Below are 20,361 nucleotides of genomic sequence, written 5' to 3'. Positions count from 1 at the left end.
GACACATTAATTTGTGTAACATTAAACATTATGTTCCGACAATATATGACATGCGTCCCGTACATAACAACATATCATTAATGTAATCATGTTTTATTTCATTTTTTTACAGGTAAGAGAATTTATATCATACAGATAAAGACACTCTGGTAAGTAACTAAAATCAGTTATCATTTATTTTTAATTGGGTGACAAAAGCACTTGTCTTTTGAAAAGATCAAGGTTTTAATCCTGACATAGAGTATATATATTACTTTTTGGTGTAGTTTAGAAGTAGGAAATAGATGGATATGTGAATCATCGTTGAAAGAAAAAAGCTAGAATCATGTTATAGCATATACACTATCCATCGGTAGAGGTGAAATTTATAACTAAGTTGTACTAAGTAGACGTCTTATCTTGCAATTTATTTACCGTTGAATACTCTGTTGTTACGGGCTTTTCAAAAACATCAACATGTAACACGAATAATCACTTGAATCATTTTCTTAAAAGTGTCATTTCCCGCTACGTGATTTTGGTATTCCATGATGTCTAGGATCGAGAAATGAATGCATGTATAGAAGGAATCTTACACAACCTTCCAAAATTGTTGTTACATTGAGTAAGCTAAGCTACAAGATGTTATTATATGTTAAATCGATTTTGGAATTCAAATGGTTTGATTTTTATTCATTGGAAACTTCAAACATCTAAATTGAAACACTGTTTCGTCGTTTAGATCGCCGTTTCGAGATAATTTTACATCAGTCGACTCTTATCCTTCTTCCGATTAAAAGCCTTAAAACATCGGTTTGAGATTTAGAAAATAGTCGAAAGCATGGACCGTTGGCAGAGTGAGATTATTATCAGCTAACACACAAAATGTGATATTACTTATTTCCAATTTGCCTTATATTAATAGGGGAAAATTAATTTACAAATTAAATTAACGTGCTAACTATGCAAATCTAGTAGTGGAATTATAATATACAACATAGTGTAATTAAGGGGGAAGTTGCAGTCATGAGTACTACCCATGCATCGGTCAATTATCCATTGTCACTTCATTTCTTCCCTTAAGTAACCACACACTGCAAAACCATTGGTAACACCTACCCACATGTGTAATAATAAATTATTAATTCATTTTAATTCTCTAACATTTGTCATCGAATCAATTTTGTTGCAAACATTTGTCATGAAATAAAGCCATGCAACCTACATCCCTACCCACATGGGGTGGCGGTGTTACCATGTGGTTTGGAAGTCACGCACCACACCCATATGGGTGCCCGGTCCCTTCTTATAGTGTAGTGTAATTACAACATAGTATGATCACACTATGATGTTAGTACCTAATTACAATACTTGATTCGTATAATTAGCAAATTAATTTAATTTGTAAATGATCCAAACCTATTAATAAATCAGTTGTTTTGTAAGGCCGAGAATGAATCCAAATGTGAATCTTTATCTATAATATATATAAACGAAACTTTTAAAAGCTCTCCGGTTGCTTCTTACATTCTCTCAAGACACCAGATTGCATTATTTGTAAATGGATATTTCTCATGCATTTGACTCGAATTCATGGGTATGAGTCTTATCAAACCCAGATATTCTTTAAACCGTGTTATAATATCTCATTAAATTAAAAATTAATCTCACTAAATATTTGATATGAAAATCCAATAAAATACTAAAAATTAATATATGATTTCTTTAAAAAAAGATATACCATTTATTATTAAAAAGACAATTTTATAAGCTGGTCATGTATCTCATCAAACCCAAATAACTTTTAAAACTGCTTATAACATCTCAATTATATATGAAACTCTTTCATCATTAAATACTACTAAGTATATTATTAACTTCTATACAATAAATATAATTAAATTCTAAAAATATAAAATATTATAAACGAATAATGTTAAACAACTAATACGGGTAATAAAAACTAGTTGTAAACATATTTAAAATGTATATAAAGAAATGCATAATATTGCCTTATAATAGATTTTAATTTATTGACAAAAAGTCACTAGTTACCGACAAATTATCAATCAAAAGATTCGGAGCCCCAATAATTGACCAAGTGAAAGTTTAATACAATAGGAGCCCCATAAATTATCATGCTAACATGAATTTCAATTTTCACCTTTAAGATATGGTTAAAGTACAATCTAAACTACATGTTATTTCCGGTCTTAATTTAGCTTTTCATAGAGTTGTTCCGTCACATACGCGGTGTGGTGAAGGCGGGCGCGAGGGGGGGGGGGGATGGGCTCCACATCACTAGTTAAACCTTTGTGATGCCACAACACCCAAATTATCTCGATGGTGCCATGGCTTCTTTCCCCTCTTCGTTCTCTTGATGGCGCCCAAAGGCCTGAAAAGTCATCGCCCAATACAATTAACAACCAATTACATTTTTTTGTATGCATATACAAAATCTAATTAAATCTAGTGAACTCACTATGCTTAAATTAATAGGCGGCTAGTTATTGTCTTACTATCTACGTAACACGATAATGAACTCTTGCTAGTTATCCCACAATACACAATAAATATTGTTCACGCGAAAGAAAGAGAATAGACGCCTCATCGCGCCGCCACATGGGGGCGTGACCCTCAGCATCCCTGCATCCATGCTTTGGGTATAGTGAATGGCCTAAGCGTTCCGAGAACTTTATTTCTTCTCATTAGCGCGGCGCCACATCATATTTTCCCCCCTCTTCCCTAACCCTCCTTGAATCACATCATCCCACCAAAAGATATACAATCTTAAATTACACACAATATTCTAAAACAAGCAAATAAAGCTATTTTACAAAACCATATATCAACATTCTTTTTATAAACTTAACTACTTAACTTACACATACAAAAAATGACATCCAACTTCTCATCCTTCTAGGATTTCAACCCTAAAAGAATCTTTAAAACATCTTTCATTGAAGGTCTATCCGATTGCTTGCTCGCGGTGCAAGCAAGAACAACTTCAAGAACCGCCTTTATCTCTTCTTGAATAGACTTTGAAGATGAAGATGATGAAGAAGTAGACACTTCATTGTCACTATAAATTTCCTTTAATAAAACATCTTTTGGTGTTTTGTGAATGCTTATTCCGCCATTTTTTCGTCTCCCATTTGTCAAAATCTCCAAAACAACTTCCCCGAAGTCGAATACATCATCTTTTAGGTCATGATCGATGAGACCCTTGTATTCACCTGTCATATAAAAATATGTACACAACGATTTCAAGACTTGTAAAGGTGAATGATTGTGTAGTTTTTAGACATAAACTCTCCTAAATCATACTATTACAATATATGTAATCCTATTAAATGAACTAAATTTTTATAAAAATGTTAATAATTTTGGAAAGAAATCAACCCAAACTGACTCGTTTCAACTGTTACAGTCACAGAACCATGTTTTTATTTGGTACTTTCAATGTAGAAAACAATTATTAAAATCGGGTTTATACATTAAAAAAAAAAGAAAAAAACTTATACCTGTTTCCATTGCAGATATTGTTTTGAACCCGAATTCGACCAAACGGGGCTCCATATTATCATCAAAAACTATGTTACTCGCCTTCAAATCTCCATGAGAATTAACTGGATGACAGTCATGGTGAAGAAAACATAACCCTTTTGCAATATTAATCACAAGCCTATGTTTTGAACCCCAGTCTCTTTTAATTCCAATCTTCTCGTCAAGATTCCCGTTTGGCAAATATTCATACAACAAATAACCAAGATTCTTATTATAGCAAAAACCCAACAGTCGAATCAAATTCTTATGTTCAAGATTGCCTATTTGGTTTACAAAATCAATCAAAAGATTTGAACTTTTGGTACCCCATTCGATCTTTTTCACAATTACCGTCATCCCAGTCAGCAATACAGCTTTGTACACCGAGTTTGATGAATACAGTGTTTCAACAGAGTCAATGGAGTTAAGGCTTTTTAACACATCAGCAGCTGTGAGTTCAGGTGTACCGCCAAACGATACCATATTCCAGTGGCGGATAACATTTCGTCTACGGTAGTAAAAGATAACGAAAAGGAGACTCGAGAGTACAACCACTACTGCACATAGTACAAGCACCCAAGCTACCTTGTGATTCCTTCTACTTCCCAATTCCATTATTCCATTCCCATGGTGACATACTGTTGTTAAGGGTGCACCACAAAGATTGGGATTTCCAAGAAACGAACGACTGTCGATTGATTTAAACGCGTTTCCAAACGGGATCAAACCGGAAAGATCGTTATACGACAAATTAAGAAACTTTAACTTCATAAAGCTTCCTAATTTCACTGGGATTTCACCAGAAAGATTATTTTCAGCGAAATTTAACGTTTCAAGATTCTCACAAAACGAAATGCTTTCTGGGATACTTCCTGATAAGTGATTCCCTTTTAAATCAAGAAACGTTAACGACTTACAAAACGGAAATTCTGGGAAGTTCCCAGAAATATTGCAGGATGAGGCTGAAAAGTTTTGAAGAACAGGCAAAGACCATGTTTTTTCCGGAAGTACCCCTCCAAGATTCGGGTTATTCGACACGCTAAAATGTTCGAGATTTAACGCATGAAAAATATCATCAGGAATCCCACCTGTGAACCGATTTCCTGATAAATCAACATAAGAAACATCACTAAGAACCTTGAAATCCAACAATATATAACCTGACAACATATTATCTTCGAGTCGAATTCGAACCAGCGACGAGCAATTCGAGATAGACGAAAGCCCACCCGAGAAGTAATTAGAAAACAGCATCAATCTACTCAACTCCCCTCTCGAACAAATATCCGGTGGAATCAAACCGACAAAATCATTTGTCGAAACATCAACCCATTTGAGTTTCGAATATTTCCCCAATTCTCGTGGCAGCGTACCGCTAAAATAATTATCCCAAATAAGCAAAGATTCGAGATTCGGAAGCTTAGCTATCCCTTCAGGAACAGAACCATTCATGTCATTATACATAACACTCAACAACTTCAAACCTTTCAGGTTCGAAAAACTATCAGGAATCGGGCCCGAAAGCAAATTATCCGAAAGATCCAAACTCAAAAGACCCGAAACATTACTAATTTCAACCGGGATCATCCCAGAAAGATAATTCTTAAACAGAAAAAGCGTATCGAGATTAACCAAATTACCTAACTCCTTCGGAATAGACCCCGAAAGATTCGCACCGGCTATATCTAGATACTTCAATGCACTCATATTCCCAAATTGCCATGGGATCCCACCTTGGTACAAATTATACCCAATCTCCATATGAGTCACACTCTCAAGCTGCCCGAATTCAACCGGTAAGTACCCGGTTAACAAATTCCCAGCCAAGTGAATAAACTCAAGCTTATTACATGATCCATACCCACGCGGAATCGGTCCACTGAAATAACTCCCAGCAATATTCAAAACTTTCAACGACCCATTTTCGCAAACATCCGGTGGGAGTGACCCGAAAAAGCTGTTACTAAAAGCATCAAGAACCAGTAAATTATTAAGCTTTGAAATCCCAATTGGAAACACACCAGAAAAATTATTTCTACTAATATCCAAATACTTTAAACTTGTTAAATTAAATATCCCAACTGGGAATTCACCAGAAAACAAGTTGTGGCTTATGTTGAGCTCGATCAAGTCACCGAATTGATCGAAATGAGACCCGGATAAAAACCCGGAAATATTATTACCAGAAAGGTTTAATCCAGTCATTTTTGTGGAGTTTTGGTTGCATTTGACTCCAGTCCATGAGCAAGATTGGATTTTGGGTGTTGGGGTTTGTTCTTGTGGGATAATCCAATCAGTTAAGGCATTTGGTGGTGTGATGAGTTCAGATTTTAAGGATAAGAGTGATTGTGTGATGGGATCAGTGGTGGATGAAATGGGTGCGATGAAGAATATTATTGTTAATATTAAGATGAACATATTGAGGGAATGGAATATTATTATTGTTGACAAAAATGGGGGTGAAATGGAAGAGAGGTAGGTCAATTTGTGGCCTCACTTAATTGCATTGGGACTGAGAAAAGTGAAGAGTAAGAAAAGGAGGGAATGACATAAGAGGTGAAGTAGTCTGCAGGGTTTTGAATGGCTTTTGGAAGCATATGGGGCCTCAAAATGAATTTGGATAATAAGTTGTGAACCACTCCCCAAAACACTCATATTAATTAGGAATAAGTTTGGTATATTGATGTTGATATTAAACATTTTGATCTTGATTATTTTAAAATAAACTTGGTAGTGGTATGGTTACTGAAATGCTTGTTTTGGTATCCCGTATTATTTGTTCATTTTTTCTAAACATTTTTAAATTTTTGTGTTATTATACGATGTTTGTTTATAAAAAAAGTTAAAAGTCAGGTGTTGAGTTTAATAGTCACAAGTGTAAGGTTAATAGGATTTCAATTTGTGAACCACTCCATGAAGAGTGATAAAATTTTGTTTTGGTGTTTTAGTAGTAGGGTGTTTGTCTGTTTTAAAAGTGAGATTATAGGTTTAAATTGTTGTAATAAAAGTGAGATTCATCATCATCATCATCGTACTCAGTATATCCCACTAATAGTAATGCTATGGTAGGGTCTGAGGAGGGTAAGATGTAGACTCTATCCCATAGAGATAGAGAGGCTGCTTCCGGTGAGACCCCCGTCTCGATAGTAGTTTTGAATCAAGCCTTGGACATAAGACACATAACACTCAATCATCGGGACACCGGCTGATTGGTGCATGTGCCATTGTCTTTCGGTTATCAACGCCACCACATGATGCCTGATTAACCTTCCGCCACTTTTAACGTTATTTTCACGTGATTAGTAAAATAACGTCAAAATTAGTGCAATTTTACTTTTGCCCACCCAAGGGTTCACACATATATACATTATATGTGCGTACCGCAAGCAGGGCGTTAATAAAAGTGAGATTGTAGGTTTAAATTGTTGTAAGTATTTAGATACCACTGAGCAAAACTAGTGCAAAAATATTTTTTCTTTGTTATATTTACTCGGATACTCCTGATTAAATATTAAGATATCCTTTTGTACGAATTTTTTTTAATATCCTTATATATTTCTTTTAGATCTTCATTTGGTAGAAATATAATTACTATGAAAAATGAGAAAGTTGGGAAAAAAATGTGAAAGTTGCCTAAAGTTGTTACAATATATCATAAATGCAAAAATAACCATTAACTTTCTAAGAATAATAAGTTAAAATAAATATAAGTAGTTTCTACTAGAGATTAGAAGAAGGTTATTTTCAACCACGTAAAATACTAAAACCATAAACATATATATGAGGCGGGTATCCAACTAATATAGACCGGCACAATACACAATTTTATAATTAAATTAAAAAGTGAGAATACCAATATACATATCTCACACATTGCCTATTTTCATTCTAGTTAATCAATAAAGGTGAGTATTTTGACAATAAAAACCTCCAAATTTTAACATTATTTAATAAAAAATATTATTTACATCAAAATAGAAGATAAACGAGCAACAACATGTACCGTTTATTACATATTTTCATGGTTGGAAGATTCACATATAGATATCTATATCATATTATTATATTTAATAAAAGTTATTGAATAATGAAATGCATATTTTAGATGCCATTTGCATTGTGGAAGGGAATAGAACTTCCGTTACTTTTGGCTTTTCTTAGGCATCTTTCTCTTTAAGAATCCAATTACACAATCTAGCTAGTGCTCACATTTGGTTTCAAAAGTTTTATCCTATAAGAACGAACTTTTATGTACTTATACATGCATGCATACACACACATATATACATATATACACACACATATATACATATATACATACATACATATATATATATATATATAAATATATATATCTTCATGATCATGAGAGAACTTTTTTAAAATTGAGAAATATAAGAACAATTTTAGACCATAAAAAATCCAAAAATAAAAAAAATCATAAAATAAAAAAAACACAAAAATCAAAAAAGTAAAAAAACCAAAATTCTTATTTTATCATCCCGGTTTCATAAAAAAAATAAAAAACTCGGTTTAGCTAAATTATATACACATATGTATAATATATACATATATGTACATTTACATGTTTTTTTTGTATACATGTGTATAATTTAAGATAAATGATATTGTACATATGTGTATATTACGTAACTAAAGATTATATAAAATTATACATATGTGTATAATACGACGCTTTTTTTATTTATTTTTTATTTTTTATAATTTTTTTAACTAAACCGGAATAAATATAAGAGTTTTCGTTTTTTTACTTTTTTAAAATTTTTATTATTTTTTGTTTTATGATTTTCTAAAATATTTTTAAATGTGTTTTTAGCTGTGTTTTAAAAACTGGTTCATACCGGCCGGTTGAACCGGTTAAACCGGATTTCGCACAACAGGCCGGTATTTGAGTCCGGTATTTTTGGCCGATTTGCTAGAACATCGTACCGACGGTTTTTGTCTAAAATACCGGTTTTTACCGGCAAACCGGTTTTAAGTCCGAGAAATTTTTGATAGTTGCAGCCCATAGTTTTTCAAAATTACTTTTAACCCAACAATTAACATTCAAACGTGTAATCTTTAGGACTATTTTTTTAAAATTGAGTGTTTTGCATTATTTTTTATTATGGATTAACTTTTGTATTATTTTTTGTTATGGAATCATTTTATTTGGGGTTATTTTTTGATTGAAGTTGCATATATTGGAAATTATAAGGTAAATTATTCAATCGGTTGAACCTTTCGGTATAACCCGGTTCAACCGGTTGTACCGTTTTTTAGCCCAATCCGACACAAGTAAAATACTGGTTTTTAAAACATTGTTTTTAGTGGTCCAAAATGGTTCTCAAAGTTCTCAATTTGCAAAAAGTTCTCTTAGGATCCTTATCCTATATATATATATATATATATATATATATATATATATATATATATATATATATAGGGTTGGTATCATTTAAGAACTCTAAAAAAATTAAAAACTGTTAGGAACCCTTAAAAACTAAACAATTTTTTAATTTTTTTTATATATTAACATTATTTAAGAGTAGTTTTATCATATTTTATATAAATTTTTTGATTACATATATTATTCACAAGTTTACATACATGTAAAATTTATGTATCAACAAATTTACATAGGTGTAAAACAAAAAACATAGATATGTATAAAAACTAATTTTCAAAATTGTAATTGTGGATATAGATATTAAAAATGATAAAACTACTCTCAAAGAACATTAACATACAAAATTTTTTATAAAAAACGTTAGTTTTCAAGGTTTCCTTCAATTTCTTAAATAATTTAACAGTTCTGTAATGATACTCATATTATATATATATATATATATATATATATATATATATATATATATATAAAACAAATGAATATATTAGTAATTACTGAGTGATTGCATGATTAAAGGAGTTGTCCTTTCAGATAATTTAATGTGCGATTGATCATCAAAATATCAAATCCAATCGTTTGAAACCTTGAGTTTGAATCATGGGTAATAGTGAGAAAGGTGCTGTTGATGATGAGACAATAGTGTTGATGATGGTGCTAATCCTTGTTTGCGAACTTTTACCTATTAATAATATTAATAAAAGATGTAAATTATGATTCCTATCATAAAGTGCGTTTAAGAGTAATATATATATATATATATATATATATATATATATATATATATATAGAGAGAGAGAGAGAGAGAGAGAGGTCTAAGTTCAAGAAATAAATCAAATTATTGCAAGAAATGAATATGAGTCACTAGTTTTATTTTAGGTTTTATATATTTAAAAATAAATAAAAAAGATGTAAATGCAACAATAAATGCAACTCTCTCTCCAATTAATACAACTAATATAACCATAATATATATCTCTAATTAATATATCAAACTAATTTACCTTTAATGATTTAAAAGATAAAAACACTACTTTAGTTTTATTTTTATTTACACATTCTTCATTTTATTCAACATAAATACAATTTATTTATATAATACTATTTCTTTATATTAAAAAAATAATTTTCAGTCAATATATTAGCATATATCAACGTATTTAGGTTCAATAAATATACAACCTACACAAAGTTATATAACCTATACTTGTTTTGAGCAATAAAAACGTACAACATACAAAAAGCATATAACTTACGTATGTAATTCGACATCAACAATTATATAAACTACACAAAGATACACATACCCTACACATGCGTAGGTCATATGTTTTTCGTATGTAAGCTATAAGTTTTCTTATTCTTATAACAAGTGTAGGTTATATGTTTTTGTGTAGGTTGTATATTTTTTATTGAGATTTAATGCAACCATGTGTAAGATAATTTTTTGTATTATTCATCACAATGTAACTACGTGTTGATGGATATTGATATGTTGAATTTGAAGAAATTGGTTTTGAAAAGAAATTAATGTATGAATAAATTGTATTTGTGTAAGATAAAATTTTCGTGTGTAGGTTATATGTTTTTTGTGTGTAGGTTATATGTTTTCGTGTGCGTGTGCATTTTATTGATGATAAATTTTGGGTGTAAGTTAAATGTTTTTCGTGTGTAGGTTATATGTTGTCTTATTCTTAGAACAAGTGTATATTATACGCTTTTGTGTAGTTTGGTGTGTAAAATGTTATATACAAACACTATCCCATCATGTTTGTAAAAGCCTATACACTCGTATAAGCCTATACGACCTGCATAGACATTACATGTCTGACACATGTAAAGAGAAATCAGAGTCGTAGCTTTTTACTGCATATACAACTCGTATAGTCCAATACGAGTCGTATAGTTCTTTGTGGCCCTATAGGCCTCATATAGGCAGGGACCCTATACGCTTCATGTAGACCTTCGTGGATGAGCAATATGCTTTGTATTGACTTTACATGACTCGTATAGCTTATCATAGATGACCTATATGTCTCGTATAGAGCTATACGTCTCGTATAGGCATAATAGTTCATTGTTTTTTTTCTCCAGATTTTGCACCCTCACTCATATGCACGCTATACGACTTGTGTGTGTTTTCTCAACGTCATCAAACACCTTCATCAAACGATTTATTTTTAACCAACCTCTCTATCATCAAATGACTATACTTTTTACAAGTATTTAGTAATCAATCAAAAAATTCTAAAAAAACAATTTGTGCCCATATCACGAGGCACATAAACACAACCCAACACAAATTAACAAAATCTGGACCTATATGTGTCCTATAGGTCGCAAATGGTGTATGTCCAAATATCTCTTGCCATTAAATCATGTTCCATTTTAAATAACATGAAACAAAATAACTTACTTTTAGCACGGTATGTTTTATGAAGATTTGTATAAACACTGTTGTAGAGTTAAGTAATGCAATATGATAACTGATAAGTTAAAACGAATATTACAATAAGCCAAAATGAACAGGTATTATTAATAACGAGCCCAATGAAACATAACACATGTCACATGTAATTTATATATTTACAATTACGTGTGATTTTATACATTGTATACTTGTAACTCATGATTAAGGGGTGTCTTATGCTGTGTGCAGGGCCGTCTCAATATACTCGGAGGCCTAAAACTAACTAAAATGTTGAGACCTTTTTATATTCTTTTCTTTATAATGCGTATAGCGCTAGAGAGTATACACGAATTATAGAATATGAAAGACATGCCGTGATAATGAATATGAAGCAATCATCGTTAGCTTGTGGCTCATCATTGGGTTACTAATTCTAAAAGAACTTTACTTTCAAAATCTCATAATACGTAATTCTTATTTAAGATGGAGGCCCTATAAATCTGAAGGCCTAAAGCCATTGCCTTATTTAGCTTATCCACGAGACGGCCCTGGCTGTGTGTGTTGTAAGTTTTGCTTTGTATGTTTCCTTTTCTCCATGTGTGTTGTTTTGCTACATGTGTTACTCTGAAATTGTTTTAGAACCGCATTTATGTCTCCTAAAAAATTTCTTTGTTTCCCAGACGTGTTCAACACCGCCGGTCAACCGTGCAACCCTTCGCCGACCACCGTATTCTACAGCGATTAGAAGTTTGTACACACATCCGGATAGTATGTAGCACAGTAGCAGCAATTATATATCATCCGTAACTCAAAGGCGGAGGTTTTAATCAAAAGGTAATCTTCATAAATTGAATTTGATAGTACATTAATTGAAAGTAAATTGTGAAAAATACATGTAATTAATTATAAGAGTGTTCATAAGGTGTTCGCTTATAATTTACTTCAACATGATTATGAGCAACTATTATCGTATCAGACTAAAGTTTGGCATTAGGATTAGTTGTGAGCGAAAAAAGGCTTCACTTTGAAGGACCTACTTAAAGCCTACTTTAGCAAACATTTCATCACAACGCAAAAGTTTGCAGACACATTCTTTCTTTGTAATCATTATCAGTATTTACTCATATATTTAACTCAAAATAACCGACACTATGTGTCCGTGGAATTGTCAGCGTTAATATTTTCAATTTTGCTGCATTAACTAACCCGCCTATTTAAGAACAACAATCGGGTTGTTTGGGTTGTTCAGGACTTCGGGTTATGGCATGTTGGGATTCTACCCACAATCCGAGCCGGTATGTTAAGGGTTGTCCGGGTTTCATGAGATTTGAACTTAACAATTGATCCACAAAGTTTCAATCTGGTTCGGGTTCTCTTTACATCATCAGTTCGGGTCCCGGGCCACCTATGAACTGATGTAAAAGAACACTGTACTAGATAACAACTTATGATTATGTTGAAGGGAACTATTTGAAAAGATACTTTGACCAAACAAAAGTCAAAACTGTAAGAATCATTGCCTCAATTTCACCCTCCAATTCAACCATCACTAAAGTACATGTTTTTATTTTGGGGTTATGTAAATGTTAGTTACTTCTTATTCATTACTTCCCTTATGTCATTTCCTTTTTGTGTTTATCGTTTGATATAATCTATTTTGGGGTTATGTATGCTTCGGTTGCATTCGGTGTTTCAGTGGATCCGACTGTTCTTTTATTTACGATAGAGTACTTTGGATAAATTTAAACTGTTTGCGTCGTGCTTTTAATTGTCATGTGTGTTTAGATTAGTTCAGTTTAATCACTGCGACATCTATGCTCATCCAATATTAGAATCTTTATTCTTTCGGACAGGTTTCGCCATGTCTCAGTTTGATTTCTGAGTGATGAGGGCTTGCTCGCTTAGGGTAATAATAGTTCTGCTTATATTAAATCAATATTATGTTGTAAGATGTATGCTCATCTAATATTAAAAGTTATTCTTATTTTGGACATGTTTTGTTTAGCTACACCGTGTAGCCTACACGTATGCTTTGTGAATCTTACTTTTGGTCTACCCTTCTGTCACAACTAGTTGATATATAAATATTTATAACAAGTTGATGTAGTATAATTAGCAAAACAAATTGTTAAAGAATAAATTATCTGACTATTGCTTTGTCGGCTGGGTGGGTCAGACGAAAGACCGGAGTTTGACTTTGTTAACTCACATCGTTCATTCATATCACTGTATAATAAATAAAACTTTTTAAGTGACACATGCCATTACCAAAATGATCCTTACAAAAATTTCCCACCCCTCTCTCATGTTAAATACATTTGATATTTTTCTTTCTTGTTAATAATTTGTATTTCATTTTTTTACTTTTTAATCTTTTATTTTCTTTTTTTAATAATTCTTTCTTGATTTAAAAATTTTAATACCAACACAATTATGTTATTTTTTTTATATATAAAATTTTAATACCTTAGGGCTTAGACTTAACTTATTTAGGTTACATACCATAATGGTATTTCCCTTACTTATAGTATTATTATTATTATAATTATTATTAGCTTTTATATAGCTGTTAAACTGTGATCTTATTATTAATATTATTATAATTAGTAGTAGTTTTTATATAACTGTTAAACTTTGATTTCCTTTATTTTGCTTCATACACATGTACTTAGAGCCGAGGGTCTATCTGGAAGCCACCTCTTTATTCTTTTGGATAGAGGTACGGTGTGCCTACATCCCACCCTCCCCAGACCCTACTTATAGCTTTGCTGTCGGTGGGATTTTACCGGGCATGATTGATTGATTGATTGATATATTTAACTTATTATATATATATGATTATTTACTAAGTCACAAGTCTTTTCTTTCAACCTTGGAAAACAAATTCTCTATTGATGTATTCTTAGTATTTATGTTCACTTAAACCTGCGTGTTTATTTAACCGGTTAAAGTATCAAATATGGATTTGGTCAAAACACTTTATGATTTTCATGAGTTTCGGTCCACGGGTTGGTTTATAAAAATAACTTTTACAACTTTTTTTAATTGACTATTTAATCAACCTGTCATTTATATTAAGTTCATTATCTTAGAAATCCACAAAAATATAAACAGTGGACTACATGTTTTGGTTTTCAGGTGGATAAGACAACTTCTTATATTTGGAATACAAATGTTAGACATTAGCAGACTATTAATCATAGATAAATTGACTTTGTATATCCTTATATTATTGAAGACTTCAAAAATATAGTTTTTTTATTGAGCGAGTTATACTTTGACTTTGTATATCCTTATATTATTGAAGACTTCAAAAAATGACTTTGTATATCCTTATATTATTGAAGACTTCAAAAAATGATGCCGACCTTAAAAATCAGCAAACGTTTGCTATCCATGTTTCTGGGAGATGAAAAATATTATCATTCTTCATATGGTATCTATCAGACATAAAATGATACGTAAAAGAAAATATTAGTTTCATAGATGTTTTAAATGACCTCAAAATATAAGGTTGTAAAGGTATAGGTTGGTCCTAAAAGCCGTACTACTTAAAATATAAACTAGCAAATTGTTCTATGCAATGAAACTAAACTATATGTGAAAGTACAGTATGATAATTGTGTTATAGAAGCCAAAATCATATCCGAAAGTAATATTGGAACTCACACTTTTATTCTTAAAAAAATCCTATACCTTTAGATAAAATGATTAATTTCAAAGAATGAAATTTTCACTTTATTTTTGTTTTGCAATGAAGATTAATAAAAGATAAGATCAATTATTATAGATGGTTAGTTTGTTTTTGAGAAAATTTATTTTAACTCATGGTCAGTGATGTGTTACATTATCTAGAGTTAAAAACAGAAAAATATGGAACTACCAAAGTAAAATTACAAATAAAACTAAAAATATTATGTATAAAGAAATATTTAGAGATTTATGAATTTTCTAACGACTTTTTATTTCTATATTGTGTAATCTGTAATTTATTATATCATATAATATATCTTTATATCTTTTGAACATATTTTTGTATTTCATATTGTGTTATTATTTAACTAATTTACTTATTCTAACCCGTGTGTACACGGGTAGCTAATCTATACTATTTAATAAATAAAGCTTTATAAATGTCACATGTTATCACTATTTACAAAATTTTTCCTCTTCTCTCTCATATTAAGTATATTTCTCTTTTTAATATTTTATTTTAATTTTTAATAAATTCATCCTAATTTAAAAGAATTAATACCATCATAAATATGTAAATTTTTTAATATAAAATATATTGCATTAGTTATTAATATTAGATTTTTATAAGTAACCAATACGAAACGAATGAGTTTCTTTAACCGGTTAAAGTATCAAACATTGTTCATGTCAAAACAGTTTAAGATTAGAATGAGTTTTGGTCCACGAGTTGGTTAAAAAAGTTGTCATTTACAACTAAGTTTTGATATAGAAAATAACAAAGAAATAATTTATGATTTATGAATTTTCTAACATTTATTTCCAAATTGCGTAATGTGTAATTTTTTTACCGTATAATATATCTTTATATATGTGATACATTTTTTTAACTTCAGATTATGTTATTGTTTAAAAAAATTAGTTATTCTTGCCCGGGTGCTACACGGGTAACTAACCTAATAGAGTACAGATTTGAGAATCGTTTTTGTATATGAACACAGTCAATCTCCTCCCTTCTTTTATTGAAAGTAATAATATATAACAAAAATAAAAAGGTTCCTTTAATATGTACGATCGAAAAAGGTGAATGTGTACAACCAGGTGGAAATGATGTTCCAGAGTCTCACTTATGAAGAGAAAAGAAAGGAAAGTGAAGGGAATCAAGCAAAGAAGGTGTTCCAGAGTTTTATTTGGGGTGAAATATGTGAGAAAGGAAAGGAAAGGAAAGTGATACAAATTTAACATGATTTATTTTCCTTCCAAATTGGAAGGAATCAAATGGAAAGAAAAGGAGCCATGATTGCAATTACTATCTTACCCTTATCTTATCTACAATGGTTCATATACTCTGCTCATTTTCTACCATAACCAAACATAACCAGAAGTTCTTCATCACAATACCTCGACGACGACTGACGACCGAAGCATGCTCACACCCACAGACCACCTGCTTCATCAAAACTTGTTTCAACCCCTCTTTTATTAGGTATTCTTAATTTAATATTTAACACTTTAATTTGATTTTACATCTTTAGGGTTTTAGTAACCAATTAATGAATGATTAATTTGGTTCTTTCATGTAGAGTTAGTCGAGGCCTAAGCATGTTCTTTGTTAATTGTAAAATAATTGTTATCTGTTAACTTGAAATTCAAAGTTTTTGAATTTAATAAGAACTTGAAATTTGTTAACTTGAAAGACAAAATGAGAGACTATGCATTTTCTTTATTAATATATAAGCCATTTCAATTTAATAAGTTGATTAAAACTTCTTAGATCAGTAATTACAAAATCCTCTCAAATATTGCTTTACAATTCTTAATGGTATTTGTAGTATATATGCTAATGGTGTTTGCTTTTGACGGTTTTTACTAGTAACGGTTTTTGATCATCATAAACTAAAAGCGAATCATTGAAATCAAAACCGAACCAAACTGAACCGAACCGAACCGTTACTAACGGTTTGGTTTCGGTTTTGTTTCATGGGGTTTGGACTTATAAGCCCTTCAAAAAAATGCTATTGTTTAAAAAATGAAAACTTATTTAAACAAATAAGATCCATATATTTGAACAATTTATTACTCAAAAGATCCATCTTCAACCTCTAATTGCTTTATGTTTTGGTGATTGGTCACAACACACATGATACACAGATCTTAATTAGACTATCTAACTAAACCACTGTATAGAAGGGTTGTTCACGGTCCGGTTTGAATGATTTTTAAGGTCAAACCATAAACCAAACCACTAGTACCGGATTTTTAATAATCGAAAACCGAACCTAACCGAACTGTTACTAACAGTTTGGTTCGGGTTTGGTTTCATGGTTTAAAGTTTAAACGCGTTAGGTCTTTATAAAAAAATGCATATTTACTTAATTGTGTAGTATTTTATGATAATACTAATTATAATGAATATTTACTTAATTGTGTAGTATTTTACTTAATTGGTTGGGAGGGGACTGCATCAGACTCAAGAATTATAAAGAATTCGCTAACTAAAGAAGATTAATTAATTATTCCGACAGGTAATCTTAAACCATATTTACTTAATTGTGTAGTATTTTATGATAATACTAATTATAAATTAATTGTAGGCAAATACTGTTTAGTAGACGCGGGTTTGCCTCAAACGAGTACCTTAATGACGCCATATAGAGGTGTTAGGTATCATTTGAAAGAGTGCTCCACTCGTGCCCCCGAGAATGCAAAGGAATTGTTTAATCTTCGTCACGCATCATTACGTAACGCAATTGAACGGGCATTTGGTGTTCTAAAAAAGAGGTTTCCTATTATTTGGAGTACGGCGGAACCATTTTACTCTTGTGAAACACAGTCTTCCATCTTTTTGGCATGTTGTATTTTACACAACTTTTTACTAGAGGAAGATCATGACAAAGATCTAGAAGATGAGGTCATACGCGAGGTGTTAAATTGGTGGCTCCCCCCTTAAGCTTAATCATCATCTTTCAGTATGTGATATGCATTCAACTGAAAATCAAAGAATGGTGTCAAAGAAGCCAAAAATATTTACAAAGATGTTTTCTCACCAAGATATTAGTCAGTTGTGTAAGAATAAATATATTTTATATATTTATTTATATGGCCATCATATCATTTATATAATAATAGATCAAAATAATTAATTATACCTTATTATATATTAGCTTAGTGTTTGAACTTGTTAATCCGATACACAGATCACAGATCTGATATGTATATATAATTAACCTCTTATTAAGGATCTAGTTCATTGTTACTCTTGATTGTATGTTGTGTATATGATATATTAGTTGTATGTATGTATGTGTATAATATTAATACTTTAGATTGAAGTTTGAGAGTGAATCTGGGCAACAATTCGATAATATAACTCAAAAACTTAACTTAAACAGTGGACTAAAGCCACTATAAATAGAAGATGGATCTAGTTCGTTACACATTCCGTAACGAACTAGCATCCACTTCGTTACATACATGAAATATCAATAACTTAACGAATCACCCCCTGATTCGTTAAACATCCTTAACGAATCAGGGGGAAATTAACTTAGATATAGTTCGTTAAACATCCTTAACGAACTAGACTATACTTTAACGAACTACAATATTAACTAAATAATTCATTACATAAATAAAACGATAAATACAATAACGATAGAAACAAAGACTCGAGACGCAAAACCGTGTACTAACAGACACCCTCTCGTCTTGAGCTCTTTGTCTTTACTTTACTTTACTTGAAACGCTTGGACTGCCAATCTCTGCAACTATGAATCCTGTTATCATAACATACACGCACAACGCGTTGGAATTGCATAGCCAGATCATAGTCTTCATTGCGTTCGAACAAAATCTTATTCTTGTGTAGCACATCGTTATCGGTCTCGGTTAAATTAACAAGCCACATTGGATCAATGATCTTAATCAGCTCGGTCTTCAAAACCTTTGCCCAGGACAATGACTGCCTCCCCAGTTCAGTTATCCTAATACCAGCGGTTGAACGAAAGATGCATTGTTAATTTAAAGTCTTCACTGGTACCCGCTTCAAGGTCTTTGGCGGCTTAACTTTAAAGATCCACTTTCTCCAACCCCTCCTTAGATCAATTTCATCTATACGTTTTCGGGTTGGAACCTGAGGCTTGAGGAACTTGAAACCAGAATTGACCTCGAATAACAATTGTTGATGAAACCAATATGCTATTCGGTTACCCCCTCGGTTGACAAATGGACGACACGTGAGGGTACGAACATCCCATCGCGGTAAAGTGAGAACATCCATTATCTTCTCATAATATGAACCACCTTTTCCCATTTAACAATACATACTTTAAGATCGGAATCAAATAACCAAGAAATGATATCACCTTGAACCTTTGACACGTTCTTAATTGAAGTCACTTGGTTGGCTTTGGCACGAGTAACGACTTCTTCTGTCACACCTCAACCTACGGCGGAAATGCCGGGGCACGAACTGATTGTCACAGCTCTCAAGGTTACTATCATGCACGATATTTAATGACAATATCTATTAATTGAATTCAATTATCAAATAAATCAAATACAAACAAGTACATAATTCATACAACAATACAAATTTTATATTTCTTGATTAAAGTATTCTTCTAGCTAAATTTTTCACTAAGTCTTCACCAACCTGCATATGCGTATAAAATAAAGTTTTGTCAACAACACATGTTGAGTGAGCAACACACCAGTTTAGTTGTACATATAGTATATATATATAACAAAATACGTAGCTGCAACAAGTCATATGAGAATAACAAAATAACCAAATGAGCAAGTATAACAAGTATAACTGAGATGTCAGAAGCACAAAGGCTAACGACTGGCGTACGATCATACTAGACTGAGATTATGTTGGACCTCTCCGAATGCGAAAGTATACAAAGCAAATAAGCACATAAACAAGTAAGGTATAAGTTGTTAACATATAAGACAAAGTTGCAGTTTTAAGTATAAGTATATAATGAGAAATATATTTACGCATATGTCCCAAAACATGGAAAAACGAGTAAAATAGGGGAATGTGGTACTCACCTTAGCAATAAGCAAGAGATAAACAAAGGCGGTATGAACGGTAGTAAACAGTATTTACGCTCTTCGGAAGTTATCGACGAGAAATCCTAAGTAACAATAATTGCGGAAACGAATATAAATAACTATGATTTCAAAATGAATCTTAAACTAGATAGACGCTCGGGATTTGAAGATCAGGTGCGTTCTTATGAAAGTTAAATATTAATAGGTTTATTCTAAATTTTATTTTCAAAGTTCATCATAAATAATAAGATTTAATTATATAAAA

The 20,361-nt window shown here is 31.4% G+C and overlaps 1 protein-coding gene across 1 annotated transcript; it reads right to left on the bottom strand.

Annotated features, from left to right (window-relative positions):
* Positions 1-2,437: 2,437 nt before the first annotated feature.
* LOC143607732 (leucine-rich repeat receptor-like protein kinase TDR) lies at positions 2,438-5,888 on the bottom strand. The gene is made up of 2 exons (XM_077083075.1): positions 3,504-5,888; positions 2,438-3,215 (listed from the first exon to the last, which is right to left on the bottom strand). Exons 1-2 carry the CDS (start codon positions 5,728-5,730, stop codon positions 2,899-2,901), a joined length of 2,544 nt encoding a protein of 847 aa, XP_076939190.1. The 5' UTR covers positions 5,731-5,888; the 3' UTR covers positions 2,438-2,898.
* Positions 5,889-20,361: the final 14,473 nt, after the last annotated feature.

The sequence above is a fragment of the Bidens hawaiensis genome, unplaced genomic scaffold, assembly GCF_021521415.1.
Source record: "Bidens hawaiensis isolate Kalapana, Puna unplaced genomic scaffold, B.hawaiensis_p1.1 tig00085978_1, whole genome shotgun sequence".
NCBI classification, from domain to species: Eukaryota; Viridiplantae; Streptophyta; class Magnoliopsida; order Asterales; family Asteraceae; genus Bidens; species Bidens hawaiensis.
The sequence above is the reverse complement of the archived record's forward strand: the minus strand, read 5'-3'. Positions and strand labels throughout refer to the sequence as shown.